We start from the raw sequence: 18,813 nt of genomic DNA, 5'->3' as shown, positions 1-18,813 counted from the left end.
AGTAAGGGTCCTACCTTTATAAATCTCAAACTTCTCTCTACTTAGAAATATGTAGTTGCTTTTTGCTTTGCAAGATTTACTATGCAGCTTATCATTCTGACAGAGAAAGCCCCACAAAACTCTAAAATCAAACCTAAACATTTGTCTGGTATCCTATTATATAAAGGTCATGAGGAAAAAGTGAGAAACTTTTTATATTCTCCAAATCATTGTTGATGAATAGGTGAAAACAAAGTGATAGAAGCCTTTCCAAGCATTCTTAAAATAAGAAAACTGATGTAGGAAAGAATACATAGAGCATATTTTTTGTCTTATGGTCTAAAACGCCACTGGCAGTAACTGATAGGCTTGCTAATAAACAGGTCAAAGTCTATTGGAAGTCCATAGGAGGAAGTACACTTGTTTGCATTTCCCTCAAATCGGAATTGGGTTTTAGTTTTGGATTCTTTTGAAACTGGACTAATGCTGCCTTTGCAGAATTACTGTTGGAGGGAAGGTGGGAGTATGAAAATACAGAACTAATTAAATTAACAGCCTTCCAAAACTCTGAACAAAAGCTACATCTGTTGAGGCATACACACAGTGACTTTGTAATGTCTAATATACTTCCAGATGGCAGACTCAAATATTTCTTCAGAATAATTACACAAGTGAAATTTTAACTCCTACTCTGCTCTGAGACACATTTGCCCATTAAATGAATTCTGAAGTGGAAACTGAGTGTCAGTATCTTTCTTCAGCACTTTTAAAGGACAGTCTAGTTGTACTTTCAATGAGTGATATTGTTTATTTACTGTGTTTAGCAACCAAATTTTGCTGTAAAAATGATTTATTACTGTGGATGCATTATCAGCCAGCTTTTCTCCAGAAATTTTAACTCTGATTTAGATCAGAGTATGTGAAGTCGTTATTGCTGAGTCACCCCTGGTAAGAGTTCTGCTAAACCTATGCATTAACACATTAAGCATTTCGGTTTCTTCTGAGTCATGCTGGAAGGTGGTGTAAATAGATTCTACTAGTGTGTCTGGGGAAACAAACGTTTCTGTTGGTCAGAAGAAATTCAAGATAGAAAACTTTTGTGCTGCCGATACTAATAGTAGATCTTTGAAAAGGGTGTCAAATTTAGGTCACATTAGATCATCAATTTAATAGATTAAACCCAAGCAAAGAAATGAAGTGCAGATGCTGTGTGGACTTTGATTTCAGTGTTTCCTAGGTAATTCAGGATTGTTTCAAAAGTCCAAGGTATGTTTCTATTTATTGTTGCCATCTCTCTATAATTCCGTTTTTCTAGGTATTTTATCTTGCTAACTTTTGAATCGTAAACTAGCTGGGCACACGTGTTCATTTGCATTACACCCAGCAGACTAAAGTCATTGCTTATGAACAGGGTTTCTAAGTGTTCTGGGCCAAGTTCTGCTTTTATTTGTACATGTGCAGGTTTGTGGCTTTCATCTACTTGGGCAAATTTTATAAATTCACTTGTCAATGGATAATGCAGTAGGATATTATATTCCAGCCTTTATTTTCTTGAAAGAAACTTTGGAGGTACCTACTGAGGGTAGGTGAGAAGTTGATATAAACCCACCTATGTATTAGGAATTTCTTCAGTTTCTGCATTTAGAAGCAATAGAAGTTGCTCTAGATGGAAGAGTTAGAAGTATTTCAACAAGAAAGATGAAAAGGAAATGGGGTTTAAATTGGTTTGTAGTTAATTGCCATAGCCTTTAACAGTATTGATTTTGTAGCAGTAGTAGTATTGTTCTTTGTCCTTACATTTGCTAAATCTGATCAACATTGTGCAACATGAGCCTTTCTTTCTGGAACAAAATCATTTTTAAGCTCAGCTGTTTCTTGCAAGGGCATAACTTTTGGGCACAACTCATTGTTCTATAGTTCTTTCCAGCCATCAAAGAAAACCAGATTCTTCACCTTGTCTTTTTCGTGCAACATGATGCAAATATCAAATTGGTCTGTGCTAAATATGGAGAGAGACCTCCAATTCATTGTAAGATGTAACAGTTAATGTTGCTCTTTAACTTTAGTGGACATGGCTACCCCCTTAAAACAGTAGTAATCAGGACCTGGCTAAAATTTTAAACTGCTTTTCACTTTGACAACGTTTCTGTGGCTGTCACTTCTGTAAACAGTAAAAAGGAATTCATATTTAAAAGAAAGCTTATAAGGACCTCTTGCTGTACGATTTTCCGTACTTGCATAGAAAAAAAAAATGTAAATGAGATAATTCTTTCTCATCTATAATCACTTTGTTACTCCTAAGCATTCCCTTCTAGTCAGATGGAAAAATGCCATGTGATTTTTGTGTCCAATCAGGTATCACAGTTACAGAATAATTAAGTTAGCAGTTCACAAATAACTGATGGCTGGAAGCAGAAATACTGCAAATTGCAAACAAATGGATATGAAACCTGGTTCACCCAAAGCCTGAAACTGGGAACCTTAATAAATAAATACTTTCTCAGTGAATAATTTGGCCATTTCTAGACATGTATTGATGAAAGATGATATATTTATAAATAAAAAATAATACCATGTATTGTTAAACAGAGAACAGTCATTAAAGGAAATTAACTTAATTATCTTTATAGTCTAAACGTATAGTTTACCTTTGCAAATATTTATTTTTGTCTTCATTGCATATGAATATGCAAGTTTAGCTCTTTTCGGAATGGATATACAATGGCAGATGTCTGTCCAATCGCTACTCTATTCAAACATTAATTGGTAGAACATATGTAGAATTCTACTAGTCTGAATAGGTATAGGATAGCAGCAGTCTTTTTAATCACATCACTATTCAAACCACTAATTGGTGTGATGATTAAGGGACATTAGAGGGAGCACTTTGACATCTGATTCTTTGAACTGATGTCTGCTCAGGCTGCGCCGTATTCATTGTGGCCAGACTGATTTCTTAAATAAAATGCTCTGATTCCCAAATGTGGAAAATATTGCATTAGGATCTATTGAGGTGATTAGGGAATTTGAGAATGATTCTTTTATATAACTAGTGATTGACTGTATATGCGTAAACTATTCATATGAATAATACATGGATTACTTCGAGTATCAGAAAGAGCTGAGAAGTAACATCAAGAGATTTTCTCTTTTCTCAGTGTCAATAATTAAATATTAATACACATTTTAAAATGTACCAGTTTAATCATTTAGCAGTCAAATTCCTGCTCATGCATTTTTTAGATTAACTAATTACTCTGCATTTTCTTGTATCGATACCATATGCTGGCTTCGTAACCATTTCACTAGAATAAAGTGGTTTACATGTTTATATATGATAACGCTTATCCTTGCTCTAAGAAATGTATACAATAATCCTTGAATTTTTTGTTTTATTTTAGTTTGTTGTAAGGCTTTTCTATTAGAATACCTCAATAGCTTCTAATTTGACCGACTGCTACAAATTAGTGCCTTTATACAAATTTTCAAGTTGTATCAAATTTTATATATTATCTGATGGCAACTTACTCCTAGTGCTTTTCTAGTCATCTGCAAAAGGTTCCTTCTTACCTTGTGGCTTTTCTGGAGTGCTGTGCAAAACCACCTCTGACCTTCCTCTGTTCCAAAGTCTTCAGGTTTGGTTTTCTTTGGATTTATAGATAAGACTCCTCAGAAAGAACCTTCAATATAGTGTGTGTGAACTTCATATTCATGTAGTAGAAAGTGGTGGTTGGTCCAGTCTCTGGAGCTATGGTATTGCCATGTGGAAGCGTATTTGCTTTCAGCCTTTCTGGCTGTATTCCTGTTGCAGCAGTTCCGTCCATCTTCACAGGTCTATGTGTTCATGTTTTTTTGCAGTCACTACTTCTATCTCCCACCTGTCCAGTTTTATCAGCAAGTATCTGCAACAATAACTGAGTAAAACTTTGTGTTCCTTTTTAATGCTGGGAACAGGAAAACAAGGGGTCAGAATTTAGGCCGTAAGTTGGATACATGTCAATCCAATGCTTTTGCAGATGGTACAGCACATTGTGGAATTGTTCAGTGTGCGAGGCAAAGAAATCACTTCACTTCATTCTACTCTGTGCCAGTTAGAAGAGTGAGAAGTCCCTAACATACCTTTATAATTGGGTTATACAAATATCTGTCAAGAAAGATCTAGCTTTGTTTTGTTTTATTGGAGGTAGCCGTGCACAGCACTCAGTGAGAGCCACAAGATAACAAGGAACCTTTTGCATATTATTAAAGAGGACTAGAGATAAGTTATCGTTTTTGATAAATGCATTCCATTTTTCCACCAGGGGCTATAATTGCTATTTGCTCCCCCCTTTTGTAAAGGGAAGCATTATCTTGGTCTCTTCTGGCCCTTTGGAACCTCTAGTCTTCAGAGTCTGTCTGTGTAATTGATAGTGGTCTGTGGATTGCTTCATTTATTTCCTTGATGACTCAGTGATATGTGAACATCTCATGTTTTTGCTAAAAATAATACTTCTAGTAGTCATTATGGCTATAGCATGCCATCTTCATAAAGAGAACAGAGAAGGCTGTGAACAATTCAGTTTACTCTGCATCACTTGTTTGCTTTCCTTTCCTGTATTTAACCTGTACTTCTCTTTATTTTCCTCCTTTTCATCTTTATAGAACCTTTTCCTTGTTATTTTTTTTCTTCCTTTGTTAATTGAGATTTGCTTAGTGCATTAGCTTTCTGATCTTATACCTACAGTGCCTTTGATGTTCATTTATACTTTAAAATGTATATATTTTTACACGCGTATACGTCAGTTTCCCGCTTTTACGATTTTGATATCCAGGCCATGGGGGAGAAATAGCATAATCATAAAGGTCTGAGTGCTTTTTTCTCTGCTTTGCTCACGAATAGTTTTCCTTTGTGTGTTTAATTTAATCTCTGTTGGGGTCTGCCCTCTCCCTTGCTTTCCTTTACCAATCAGTATATCTTTCAGGAGACATACCAAGCTGATCCATGAGTCCATTGAAATCATATTTTCTGAAGTCCACTGTCCTCATTCTGTTACCTTCACAACTTTCTAAGCTTAATGCTATCTGAAAGGTAAGTCATTGTAAGACACTGACTTTCTATATACAGCCTGGAATAACATAAATCCTAATAACGGTAAGGTGCAGGTATTCTTTGATGTGATAACTGACAAACTTTGTTAGTAATAGTCCTAAAATTTGACTTTAGCTCGTCTGATTTAAAATAGCCTCAACTTTTACTAATTCAGGTATCAAGCTGAAAGACTTTAGACATAAAGAGGGGAGGAGTTATAGAGTAGATAATCACAGAGCATAATGTTAGTCAAGCTTTTTGAGTTAATTGAATGTAAATCCTGTAGAAGAATAAACCTTTTTTAATTTTAGTTTTATTTTATTTTATAAGACAGAGAAGGTAACTTCAGATCTTTGAACTGAACTAATCTGCTCAAAGACATGAATTATGAGAAGGTTGTTATTAATTCAACTATGTGAAAGTTATTTAGAATCTGCATCCCAACTTGTAAAGAAGAGTTTCAAACTAATCTGGAAAACAGCTTCAAAAAGTTTATTAAGAATATGAGAATAAGTAGGGGAGAAAAATGGGCAAAGCAGGAAATACAGAGGAAAAAGTGAGAACTTTCAGAAGTTGAGTTACACCTGGCCAAGGAAATTAAAACAAATAGTAGAAGGTTATTCAGCAGTATGAAACAAATAGTAAAAGGTTCTAAAGCTATGTTAATTAAAAGAAATAAAAGGAAAAGGAAAAACAGTGTGAAGATAGGATTATACATTGTAGGTGTTGTCTAAAATCTTTGTAAATTTTTGTCCTAGTTTCAATATAATGGGAGAGGTGGCCAATGGGCAAACAAGTTCAGAAATTGAAAGTACCCCAGACAGGACAGAGAAAAACTTGGAAAGTTTCATCATTGAAGTCAAGGGGACAGAAAAATGTCCATAAAAGGAAAGAGGATCACAGAAAAAAAAAAAGTGAAATTACAGGCCTAAGACTAAGACTGTTAAATAAATCAAGCTGTATGTTATAGCACTGGATTAAAGAATAGCCAACGAAGTTCTATATTTTAAAAGATGGAGAACTGATGGGCAAATGTTACCCAAATTTGTCTTGTATCAGGAATGTGCAAAACTTCAAAAACAAGTTTTAAAGCAAAGATTTATTAAATTCATTAAATTTAATATAAGATGGAATGAGATATATTGGGCTTTATTGTTAGGGATAGATCATGACACACTGACAGGATTTATTTTTTGCCAGTTAATAATGAAGTATTGACTGCTTGGATTAGAATAGTAACATAGATAAGGAACTGGCTTAAGGGAATTGTAGTGGGTAGTGCTGAAAAAGTTGCTTCTGGGCTTTTAGCAGAGCTTGTTGAAGGATCAGTCTTCAGCTTCATACCATTTAATATTTTCATTAATGAGCTTGACATAAATATTAGGAGCGTGTTACATGAAAGTTGACAGACATTGTCAATACAGAAGGAACTAGAACATCATAGAAAAAGAACTATATGACACTGAAGTTTAGAGTAATAATAATAAAAAGGTACGAATAAATTTAATAGTGCATTTAGGAGACTGTACAGCCAAGGGCTTCAGGATAAGAATGACTAGAAGCTTAATGGTTGAGATTAAGAGAGAAGGTGATTTAGAAATACCACCTGATTATAGGGTGGTTGTTCCATCAACTGGATAAGAACATGAAAAAGTCAAGTGCAGTGTCAGGGTAATCAGATCCACTGCTTCTGGTAGGGATAGGCAGAGAAAGTGCATTTTCATTCTCAGTCATCCGTATCAACTGTTAAAGTTATCAAGGGATTGGAAGTCCTGTTTTTTGAGATGAGATTAGAGGAGAATTAGAAGAGTGTGGATAGTCTAGCAGAATAAAAATGTATACTGTTGTTCTTAGGGAACTATGAAATTGTTAATAATTTGATGGCAACATTAGCATAATGATGCAAGGATACTGTTGACTGCTATCAGTAAATAAAGTCTGGAAGAGAATAGGTTGCTAATGATCAGAGCAGTGAAACGCTGTGCCAGGGCCTTTCAGTAGCAGTAGTGGGGACAAAACACCTCACTGCATGTACAGAAGATTACATGACATAACTGAATGTGAAAGCAAGAGAGCAAATCTGATCATTCAAGTTATCACTTCCAGTCACTTATATGTTTTCACATTTTGGACCATAGGTGTCTGACATAGCATGCTCACAGTTATTGGGTAGTCTTTCTCTGCCGATTGCTATCTGTTAAAAGGGGATATCTGTGGTATATAGGAGAATAAATTGCTTTTAAATCACTTCAGATACCAAAGTGATGAGTGCCATTGAAATGTTCATGGAAAAAATAGTTCTGCCTTCAAGTATGGTTTTGAATAGTGTGCAGTAAATAAGGCTACACACTGAGCACAAAAAGGCTACACACTAAGCACAAAAGTTGCAAGGCTGTTGAGTAGGTGAACACTCTCTGTTCTGAGTTGGACAGCAATTCTGTGTAAAATAGCATATGGTCATATCATTTAAACCAGCGTTTTAATGCATATGTGCAAAGGGGCCAAATCAAGTTTTGAAAGAATATTCTTTTAAAGACATTTTTTGAATTTATGTGCTTGACTTCACAGTGCCCATGTTTGCTTTATGGTGGCCTACATCACCAAGATTTCCTGTGTTCTCCAACCAGCTGTATGTACCCTTACTTCAGCCTTTAGTTCCCACAAACACTACTGTAGGAATAAGATTAATAAACAGGGATTGTTACCTGAATATTAGTTTGTCCTAGCATTACCTATGTGAGTCACTTGTGGTTTCTCCTTACTATTTAACAATTTATAGCTGAGTGATGCAGACTGATGCTGTTAAATGTCTTGTGAAAGCGTGTGTTCTGATGCTACCAATACTTTGCTGTGCAGGTATCAAACTGCTTTAAGGCTGATTGGGCCATATCAGAAATTCCCAAGTAATAACACCAGTTTTGATGCATTTCAGAAACATATATGTAAAATGAACATTTTCTCTATTCTGTAGGGCTTCATCACAGGTGGCTCAGCTAAATTATGCATTTATCTTCTGCTTTAACATTTCTTATTTCTAGACTCCCCTTCCAGGAGTCCTAATATCCTTAAAATTTTAGTCCCTGGGAAAAAGATTATTTCCATTCTGAAATTGGAAAGACTCTTTTCTTTCTAAGTTGCCATTGGCTGTTGGAAGGAGTTTTCCATACTGTGGAATAAACAGGAGTGTCAGGGAAGATGACTTCATATCTATCCATTTGAAACTTGGTGTAGCTGATGGTGAATCATCAGTATTTTTTAAAGTATGGTCTTAATGAGCATTTGATTCTACCTTTTGAAGACTGAATGCCATAAACTTAAAAAAAAAAAAAAAAAAAAAAGAGCTTAGCTTTCACTTCTATCACATTTGAAGTTGAATGTCTTTTACAATTCTTCCTATAAGCTCTAGGAACAAACTTCAGTTCTTTAATAATTCGACTGTATTTTCAGGTTTTATAATGCTTGGACCACTTTTCCCATCCTATATAAGCTGGAGGCTACTTACTCCTTTTTCTTAGGTGTAAAGCTTTCAGCAGCAACTTTGCAAGGCTGTAGGAAGTCAGAGAGTCTTAGCAACTAAAGCATTCCCAGTAACAGTCCAAGAGTTAGGTGAATTTGTCACAGATGTTATTTGTGTAAGAAATATTCACATTCTATTTGTCAAATACTGGCACAGTAGTAGTATTACTGGTCAGTAATAACATGTAAGCTGCTTGTATTTTGCATAGCGTGCGAGAAGGCAGGAGGCAGCACCCGTCGCACTCCGCTGCAGCTCCTTGTGCTGTGGAAGCACAAGCACTATTGTTGGTTCTTCTTCTGGAGTTTTTCTTTCTCATTTATATTTTTCTCTGCATTTATTTGCTACTGAACGGACAAACAATAGGAGAAGGATCTTGCACATATTTGTAGCAATAAGTCCGAAAAGCTCCATTGCCACCAGGGCTCTAGAAAAGCTGTGGAGAGGTGCAGAGTGTTGCTAGGCAACAGTGCACCACCACAGATAGTATTTTTCTTTTAATTTATTTATTCGTCAGTTTGAGTGTGTCCTGCTTGGAGCCATTTGGGTAATAGTTAAGCAAGCACACAGAAATCAGAGAGCTGCAGGAGCAGAATAAAGGAATGCATTATTAAAAAATGGGAAAGGAAAAGCCATGACATAATGAAACAGACTGAGACATGAAATAATTAGTGAGGACCAGGGAAAAAAGTAAACAAATAAGGGGGAACAGAACAGTAGAGGAGAGGAAAAATCCAAGTAATGAAGAAAAAAGAAGGAAGAAAGGGTACTACTGAAGAAAAATTAAAAATTGAAAGCTCAAACAGTTCATACACAAAGGAAATGAGGAAACTGCTGCATAAGAATTAAAAATTAGAGGTAAAGATGACTTCAAGAAGGAAAAAAATTGGTGATTTTGTGTTAAAAGGATAATGATTTTTTGTTTCTATTTGCTTTGCAACTACCCTGTTCTGTCCTACAGCTGTACTTGCACAAATGCAAAAGTAGTAGTGATGCTCAGGAGCGGGGGACTGAGTCCAATATGTTTTGTAGAGAGGAAAAATACTTTATAATAAGACTTCCAGTGTTATTTAGAAAATACTGATTGGTGTAAGTTTGAAAATAGCACTTTCAAAACTAGTTTAGTGCTCTTTATTGTAAAATGTGGATGATTGCACTGAGGGTACCAGGTTAAGCTCTGGCTGCAGGGAGAGAGTGGGTTGTTCATGTTCTCCAAGTTAAACACATAAGCAGTGGCAAATCTGTCCTGTGCGGTGTTCTGGGAACTAAAAGCCCTTTACTTGCAATAGTTGGACCCACTTCTAGACTTGAAAGTAGTATAGCCATGTGAGGAAAATGCTATGACAGAGCTAGCCCTGCTAAGAAAGTCAATTTATTAGCTCAAGAACTGTGCTACTTCACCCAGCTGTTCCATTTTATTTTGTCATGGGGGGTGTTATTTGTGGGACCTGAACCAGAGTCCTCCAAAGAGCGCTTGTACCGAGGAGCTTTGCTCCAGGCTTTCTTTAGAATTTTGGCATCAGAAGTCCTTGCTTCCTTGAGAATTGCTGAGGAGGGTCTTGTCTAGTGCTTCATGGCATGCTTGGTATTGCTCACCTCATCTTGAACCCAACAATTTTTAAGACTGACAGGAAGGGGAATACAGCAGCCTGAGGTGTCTAAACGCAGGCCAGAAGCTTTTGGAGTTGAAAGCTATTCAGGTGGTGACACGAAATCTTCTAAAGGGATAAAAACCTTACAAATAAGACTGTAAATGGAGCACAGAACTAGAAGAGAGCAGAGTGTAATACTGAGGTGTTGGGTGCTCTGAGATGTTAAATGGAACTGAGACCTGAGGCTATATATTTATCCTGGATGTTTTCAAGTGATATGCAAATAAGCAGCATTACAGAAGCATTCTCCTAATACTCTTTCTAATGTTGACTATAAAAAGCACTTTTCAATGCCCTGCTGATGGATGTAGCTGTGTATAAACTATGTGCTTCTGTGTATGGGAGAGTTCTCATTCATGTCACTTCCTACAGAAAAGAAACAGATACAGTTTATTCTTTTGTTTGAATTGGGAGAGTCTCAAGTTTATTAAAGATGCATGGTATCTTAGTTGAAGAAAATTATGCTTATTTGAGAAATTTTTACTTAGCTTTTGATTATGTCTGTGTATCTGTAAATAGATGACAGAACAGATGGTGATAACTTTATAAGATCTGCAGCTAGTGTAATAGCCCTATACCTCTGATTTTCTGCCTAACTCCTGAGAGGTTAAAAAAAAAAATATTACAGCAACAGTGTTTATACTGTCCTGTTCTGTGTTTTTTTCTTTTTCCCAGACTTATCTTGCTGTCATTTTAGCAATGAGTGTAAGCTTTCATTTTGACTAAAAATTAAGTTAGTTTGATGCATATTTAAAAATATGTAATTGTGTTGACTGTTAAAGAGTTTTGGTTCCCAGAAAAACAATTTGGTGGTTCTTTTTTCATACTCGTACATGATTTTCAGCTTCATGAGTGTGGTAGTGATGCTTCTATTGCTTTCCTTTGACTTCATATAAATTACGGAGACCATTGTCTTACTCTACATATAGCCTGTAGTGTTACAGTAAGATTTTAGATACCAGTCAGTGATGAGGACAGTAAAGAATGCATACAAATGTATTAATGTTATAACTATTTTTAGGGAAATTTGAAGGAAAAAAAAAGGCAGTTGAATTTCCTCTGACTTAGTATTTTAGATTGTATTTAATACAAAATTTATTTCAATCCCTTGTTTTCCTGAATATGTCAGTTCTGTCTTTTGAATCTCGAATAAAATGGAAATAGAAGAGATTGTCACCTGTCTTTTTTTCAGAGATGAATGCATTGTCAGCTCATGTGTCCTCTCATGACATATCCTGCTGTCATCCACAGTTAGTTTGGAGTCAATGTGTAGTTGAAAACACAAGAGCTGAGGTAGCCTTTTGTTGGTGTTTATAACACACAGTGTACAAATAAGCTTCAGATTACTACAAGTCAAATTGTTCTTCAGTTTCTCATGAGGAATGATAGTGATGGAAAAATCTGATATAAAATGCCAGCGTGTAAGGCAACCACACCAGGGTCTTGCTACAAGGGTTATGCTGTGCTGGCTGCAGCTGTTTTCCTAATTCTTATGCCTTCGAGTCTGGTAGATGGTACTCAAGTAAACTTAATATTTCAATTTATTTCTCTGGGGAAATCTAGTCTCAATTTTGTATTTGGCTTTGCCTGTGGTAAGTACCATCAACCGTCACATGAGGAAACTTGTTTCAATGCTATCAAAGTAATTTTTAATGCTGTGATGCTGATTTCTAGATAATACAGTAATCCAGAATAGAAGTGTATATACTCTACTGTCATGGTACTACACAAAATCAGAGGATAGGATCTTAATAATATTTTCTTGTCTAATTGTTACAGGTTTTTTTGTTTCTGTAACTGTCGATAAGATCTATAAGAGTAGGAGAGGTGGCCCTTGGTAGGACCTTGCCTATTCAGTTTGCTTATTTAGGAAAGAGGTTTATGCAAATCATGACAAATATCTTAGGCAGATAGGCCTCTGCATGAGTGGTTTTGAAAGTTGTCATGTTAATTTGTCGAGTATTGAGGTAACTGCAGGGAACTGTAGTGCATGACGAGCACAGAAACTCAAAATAAAATGTTTTATAGAGGAACCTTTGCAAAATACTGTTGTTCTCATCTTGTAAGAGGTGAAAAGGGATCTTGGGCTGAGGAAGCAAGCCTGCTAACATGTGCATTGCTTTTATTTCCTTACATAGGGCTGGACTCTATCACTTCATGATGCTGTTTAAAACCTTTTCTTTAACCTTATTTTTTGAAAAGCTTTTATATTCAATAATTCTGTAGCTATGGATGAAGAATAAGAGGGATCCTGTAAGTAGTATTCTCAAACATATTGGATTAATTCCTTAAGTCATTCAGTTTCTAAAAAGAAAAAAACAAAACCCACAAAACTGTGGGCTTCTGGGTATGTGTTTTTTCTTTATGCTCTTTGTTGAAGGTCAAGAACACAATCTGTTTCTTAGGAGTAGAGTTCTACCCACATTTTAAACATTCTTCTTTTTTTTCCCCATGTTATGAGCTCTGTAAATGTTAATTCTCAATATGATTCTGGTCTTTACTTACATACTCTCCTTTTATTTAATCTCAGTGAGTCAGGGGAACAATATTTGCTTAAGCAGAGTGAAGAATCCCAAGAGAAAAGCTAGGCTGAGGTACAGGAAAGTACTGGGAAGGAGCATAGCATTTGGGATATTTGTTTTCTTAATAAACTTTTTTTCAGTTCTATTTTCACTGTCAATTGAAAATAAGGTATTTAGAAATTACGTGAGACTGTGTGTAAAGGGACTGTCTCTCTTTACTTAGACTGCATGCCCTGAAAGAATTATATTGTAAATTCATGTTGTGAGCCTTAGAGAGCTTGAGGATTCAACCGTCAAGAATGGGTCCCAGATAGTATCTTGAACAACAACTGTGAAGGCCCTCATGTGGTGCTCAGACCTTCCGGTGTGAAAAAGGCAGGACAGCAGCCTCATTAAAAAATAAAAGTGTCTAGATGAAGTTCTTATCATATTCTAAGAGATGATGTGTATTGCTCTCTGCTACAGAGCCCAGTACCACACAGGGAGGCACTCTTAAGAGCATCCTTTGGATGCAGCGGGACCTTATTGCTGGAAGCTTATTGCTAAGTCTTCCCATTCCTCTATTGATCAGATTTAATATTTGTTCTAGGAAGAGGAGGAAAAAAGTGGGAGAGGCAAGGGTTTTCTTTCTTGTTCTCAAAGTTTTCTGCCTTTCAAAGATGAGTCATAAGGGGAGGAGCGTTATAAAATGTCCTGTTTAGTGGTATCACCTGCATTCTCTCCTTTTATTATTTCCAGCTGTGCCTCTGTCTTGCATATTGTTAGCTTTTTATTCTTTTTCTGAGTTCTTTGGTCTGTTATTCTTTGTGTGGTATGCTTGGTCCTTTCAGAATGTCTTTTCTCATCTTCCCCGTATCACTACTATCTGATGTGTTACCCATTGCCAAAACACGTGGTGTCTACATCTGCTCTGACAACAGCAGGTTGGATGCAAGCAAGATTCCATACCCTTGTGTGAACATGAAGGCTGTTATAAATTTGCCACTTGAAATTTGTGTGTGAAACAGCATGAAAGGGAAGTTAGCAGAATGCCAACTCATATCGGAAGAACTTTCACAGTCCCGGTAAAATTGCAAACTAAAGTGTTATGTATGTTTAACAAGTAATTAACTTTTATATAATTACCTGTCTTTGAGGATTATCTGCGTCACTTTATAAACTGAGAGAACTATACAAATTCTAAAACTGTCTGCTTCCACTTCAGAATTCCCAGTTACATGGGCAATATTTCTGGTAATTGGTAACAAAAAGTGTACAGAGTTTCAGAAAATACCTCGTGCATTGGAGTTTCCCAGTATGAATCCTGTCTTACCAATATATTCTTGTTTGTGGGGAAAAAGCGTTATGTGCGAGTTTGCATGCACACTATTTTTAGTGCCTTAAAAATAATTTTCCTCTAAATGAACTGAAAAGAAATAACATGCTTATGCTAATGAGGCATTGATTACAGCCACCCACGGTTCTACTTAATATTTTTCTCTATTGATTTTTGTTTGATTACTAACACTTAGAGCTGGTTTTCTGTTGGAAGTCTGCTATTTTTGGTGTATTGATATCTGCATTTCTCAAAGAGCCTGTCTGGCCAATGTGACTATCACATAATGAAAAAATTGTTACAACAAATGTTCATGTATTATGAATGACATGCTGTCAAATGTTATGTAAATACCTGAGGGCTCAATATAGTTTCTGCAGGTATTAAGAATATATATATGTTTTAAAAATAAATACATTTTTCCTTTGTGAACAGCTGGTCAGGTACCAGTTTTAAGCTGCTTTTCCCTCTGTTTGGAATGAGAACCCCTTGAGAATGAGTCACAGCAAATGGAAAGGAGGAATTTAGTAGGTGGATATTGTTTAGATTGTAATACCTTGCAGATAGGATCAAACAATCCTTTTTCTTTCTTGTTTAGTTTTTCAACAATGCTCTGTAGATAAAAACAAATGCTGTTAACTCTTTGGCAAATGCCATCTGTTTTGTTTAGTTGCTCAATATGAAGATAGTTTAAGGGGGCTTCCTATATGAAATACAGCTATTGACTACTGAATAACTTTAATTTAAGCACCGACATTATAATAAATGCAATACATAAGTCATTTTACCCTATAGCAGATGGGTGCTTAAGTCTGCAAGAGAAGATCAATGGAACAATTTAGCTTTTTGTGTTGTTTCAGTGTAGAAAGACAGTCTGTTCCAGATCAAGAGAGGTCTGCTAAGAGTATTTAGGTTTTATTGTAATAAAGCACAGTGTTACGTAAGTTCACATCAAAAGAAGTAGAAGTACTATTGCAAATTCATAGCAATTGTCTATTAGTCTCTTTTTAATAATTTTTCTTTTGCATGTAATCCTGTTTAATTAGATTATACTCTATCTGTTGTTTCAAGACTCCATAAACAGGAGTCTTATATACCAGCTGCTAGAGCAGGAGTTACTGTCTAAATGATATTCACAATGAGTATTTGGAAGGTTTACAATTATACCCTTGCTAATAAATTGTGCTATTTTCCCCAACAGTTTTAAGTGCTAATCTTCAGAAGGCATTTTAAAATTAGCTAAAATTCTGTCAAGAGATTTACAAAAATTGTTAGCATGAAGATAATTATGTCACAGTCGTTGGACTCCATCTCTGATTGTGTGCATAAATCAGAAAATGTCAGCTGTGTTTTCCCTTAATAATTATCCTTGCAGTAATATATTACAGTTTAGATTACTATTATAATGTTGCTTTAGGTTTATAAAACACAAGATAGTTGTTTCTAAAGTTTTCTACTGATGAAATATATCAGATTTCCAGAATAGCAAGTGTTTATTGGTGCTAACACTTTATTTATCAATAAGGTCAATATGGAAATAATCACTCTACACTTTTTATACATGGACCTTTTTATGACCTAAAAGAAGTCAGCTTTTTTATTACAACTTTTTAAAAAAGGTGTCTGTTCTACAGTATGGACAATATTTTCAGAAGAGCAAGCTGATGTGTCCAGCTGTGTGGTGTGTGAGGGGATTTTTTTTTTATTTTTATTTTTTGGAAATCTGTCATAGCTACCTCTGAGGAGGTAGGTTGCAAACTGAAACATGGAGATGGCTATGTCCTTCAGAATTTGGACCAGCACTCCAAAATCTAGGTACAAGTACATTTAGCATACACATTTTAAAATTTGGCTGCAAAAACAGTAGAAAATTAAGACACTGTACTCTGTAGGAACCATTTTCATGGATTATAAAGAAAAATGGGATAAAAATTTTGGGTTAGCATTACCACTAACAGTTGACATAAGCTTAACAGGTGAGAGTGATTCTAGCTTTTAAATGTTATATGTTCCTTATGATTTTTATACAGAGGTCATTTTACAGTAAAAATGTAACATTTTTTAATAAATGTTTGGAAAAAAAATAAGCTTCCTAAGAAAATTTCCTAAAATCATGTGGAAGCAATGAATTTTAAGAATTCAGCAATCCTACTTACCTACAAACTTTTTTCATGGGGGAGAGAGAGGAAGAGGATATTTTAGGTAAGGCTTCTGATTTGGCAGCATAGCAACTAGGGTAAGAGATCTACTCAACTTCAGTGTCACAGGCTGCTTTACAATAGGTCTTACACTGTTGTCAGATCAAAAGATTTTATTCCTCAACTATCTAGAAATGTGTGCAAGACATTATCTGTAATACTAACGCTTTTGAAAGTCTTAAGTGAAGTATTTCAGGATAGAGTGGAATGTGGCTTAATGTGATTCCACTCTTATTTGACTGGATGGAAGATTTACAGTTGATTTTGATGGAAATAGGACCACTTTTATCAGTACCGTATTGCAGAATGGGCAAATTTGGGTTTTGGTGTTCTCAAAACTATCTTAGGTCTGTCACAGCAGAGCAGATAGTGATGCTTTTGTGATTTAGGGAGATCCTCAGTGGTGATACCAGGTGGTAGACCAGTTTTGCTTTCTGAGTGTTGCATTTGACCCTCTAGACCAAATCAAGAATTGTTTTTCTAACGACTAAGTCAAGCAAACAGGGCTTTTACATCCAAGACAGAAACATATACAAGAAAGCTAAGATGACAAGAGTTGTTTTAAAAAAATGTGACTTTGCTTTTTCCAGAATCGTAGAATTTTATTTAAAACTAGAGTGACTCTCTATTTATATTTTCTAGTTATGTGAACTAGAGATAATGTGTTACTACAACTAGTGTCAAAGTGTAAAAGTCTTTTGAACTTGGTAGTTGCTGACTACCAAGTCATATATATATTTTTTTGTTGTTGTTATAGAAGCTTTGTTCATTAATTTTCCTTCTTCCTCGTCTTCATATATTCATCCTTCATCAATTCATCTTTCTCATTTCTGATTGCATGCCTCACCAGTATGCTGTGTGTAATGCCACAGATACTATGGATATCTAGGGTACATTGCCCTTTTTAACTAGTTATCGCATAGTTTTATTTAAGGTCTCATATGATAAATAAGCCATTCATTTATATATCCAAACAGTTCCCTTGATTTTTTTTGCTTCATTTAAAAACCTTAAAGTATTTATTCTTTAAGAAGAAACACAGGATTTATTTTTTGTGGCTTTTTGACATGCATTGATAGTTTGACTTATGACAACCATGTCCCTAATCATATCTCTGCCTACTTATTTTTCATCCTGAACCTTCTCAAAGGTGATATTTAGTTTAGTGTCATACAGCACTATAGGTCTGCCAACAGCAATAGCATATAGAGTAATATATAATTATTCAACCACAGAGTTAAAGTTTCTAGATGCTATCTATACCATCAGAAAATCACTTGGCAGTAAGCCTCCAAAACCATTGTTAGTGTTTTGATTTTTCTACTTGAGCTGCTGCTAAAAAAAAAAAAATAATAAAAGCAACAAACAAAAAAAAAGAAACACACCTGGGAGTTTAATTGCTTATTATACTTAAATCTGCAAAGTATTATGGACCAAAACACGCTTTCCTGTGCAAGATGTATATAGATATTAACCTGGATGTTGTACTAAAGTTTCATCACTTTGTAGATGTATTCTTCAGAGTATTCTCTTGCTCAGTTTCATGCATATTGGTGGCCTTTCTCATAGACTGATATTCTTTTAGAAGGTCTAGAGATGTAGTGCGCAACCTGATACTCAGAGCTATGAAGAAGTAGCATGTATAGACCTGTAGCTATGCTTATATTTTGGTCTTTCAGACTTCCGTTCTCTTTTCACTGAGAGGATTGAATCCAACGTAAGTTTTGGATTACTGCAGCTCTAACTGGAAAGCAGTAGGTATAATCAATAGTTGCTTGTTCTCCTGTTCAATATGTATGCAGTAAGTGATGATATTGTACTATGAGGTTATCTTCCTTTAGGTGTTTGTATCTGCCTCTGTTTTTGGTCATTTTTTGCTTAATGGTTATAGGCTTTCCAGCTACTGTACCTTGGATGAGAGCTGTTTGGCTTAAAATAGCTGAGAAAGATAGACGTGATATTGTCCAGAAACAATTGGCAGAAGTGGTAAAAGTAAGTTCATCTTCTTGCCAATTGAATTATTATAACCCCTATTATTTGAGTCTTTAAAGTGTGTTCTATTGTTTGTCCTGGATTATCTATTCATTTCCACATTGGGTTTGTTGTTGAGAGGGAATTTTTGTGTAAGACAACATGATCACAGCATTTTCTTTAGAAATGAGCCACCTTTGTTGCCCTTCAACTGACTAACACAGTATGGTCTACATAGACAAAGAATAAATACCAGCTGAACAGAATTTGGTGACTTACTCATTTTAGGAGTTTCCATTTAGAGACCATCAGTTATTTTCTGTTGTAGGTTTAGAGAGGGTTTAGTTCTGTTTGATAATATCTTGTCAGCTTTTGATTCTCTGTCATTCTCTACATACTTTATACTACAACATCAAGAGAAATGAACTGTGTGATGGTCAGATTTTCCTGAACCTGTGCTGAGATGCTGGCGGCCCAGGACTGTTAATAAATGGGCTTTCCTCTTACAGTGCTTGGAGCTGTATTTCAAATGGTGTTTCCTTTGGTCTGTTTTCCAGGAGGATTTGAGGTTTGATTGTTTTCTTGCACAGATGC

General features: G+C 35.5%; 1 protein-coding gene across 3 annotated transcripts in view; it reads left to right on the top strand.

Annotated features, from left to right (window-relative positions):
- DPYD (dihydropyrimidine dehydrogenase) overlaps positions 1 to 18,813 on the top strand; it is a 354,038-nt gene that overhangs the window by 35,102 nt on the left and 300,123 nt on the right. Inside the window, exon 1 of one of the 3 annotated variants that reach the window (XM_040566229.1) lies at positions 18,115 to 18,240. The exons of the other annotated variants lie outside the window; for them this stretch is intronic. Coding sequence (XP_040422163.1) covers positions 18,130 to 18,240 — 111 coding nt within the window. The 5' untranslated portion in view covers positions 18,115 to 18,129. Of the gene's footprint in view, positions 1 to 18,114; positions 18,241 to 18,813 lie in introns of those variants that run through there. 3 annotated transcript variants of the gene reach the window in all.

The sequence above is a fragment of the Cygnus olor genome, chromosome 8 (assembly GCF_009769625.2).
Source record: "Cygnus olor isolate bCygOlo1 chromosome 8, bCygOlo1.pri.v2, whole genome shotgun sequence".
NCBI classification, from domain to species: domain Eukaryota; kingdom Metazoa; phylum Chordata; class Aves; order Anseriformes; family Anatidae; genus Cygnus; species Cygnus olor.
Note: the sequence above shows the minus strand (reverse complement) of the source record. Positions and strands in the feature narration are given on the sequence as shown.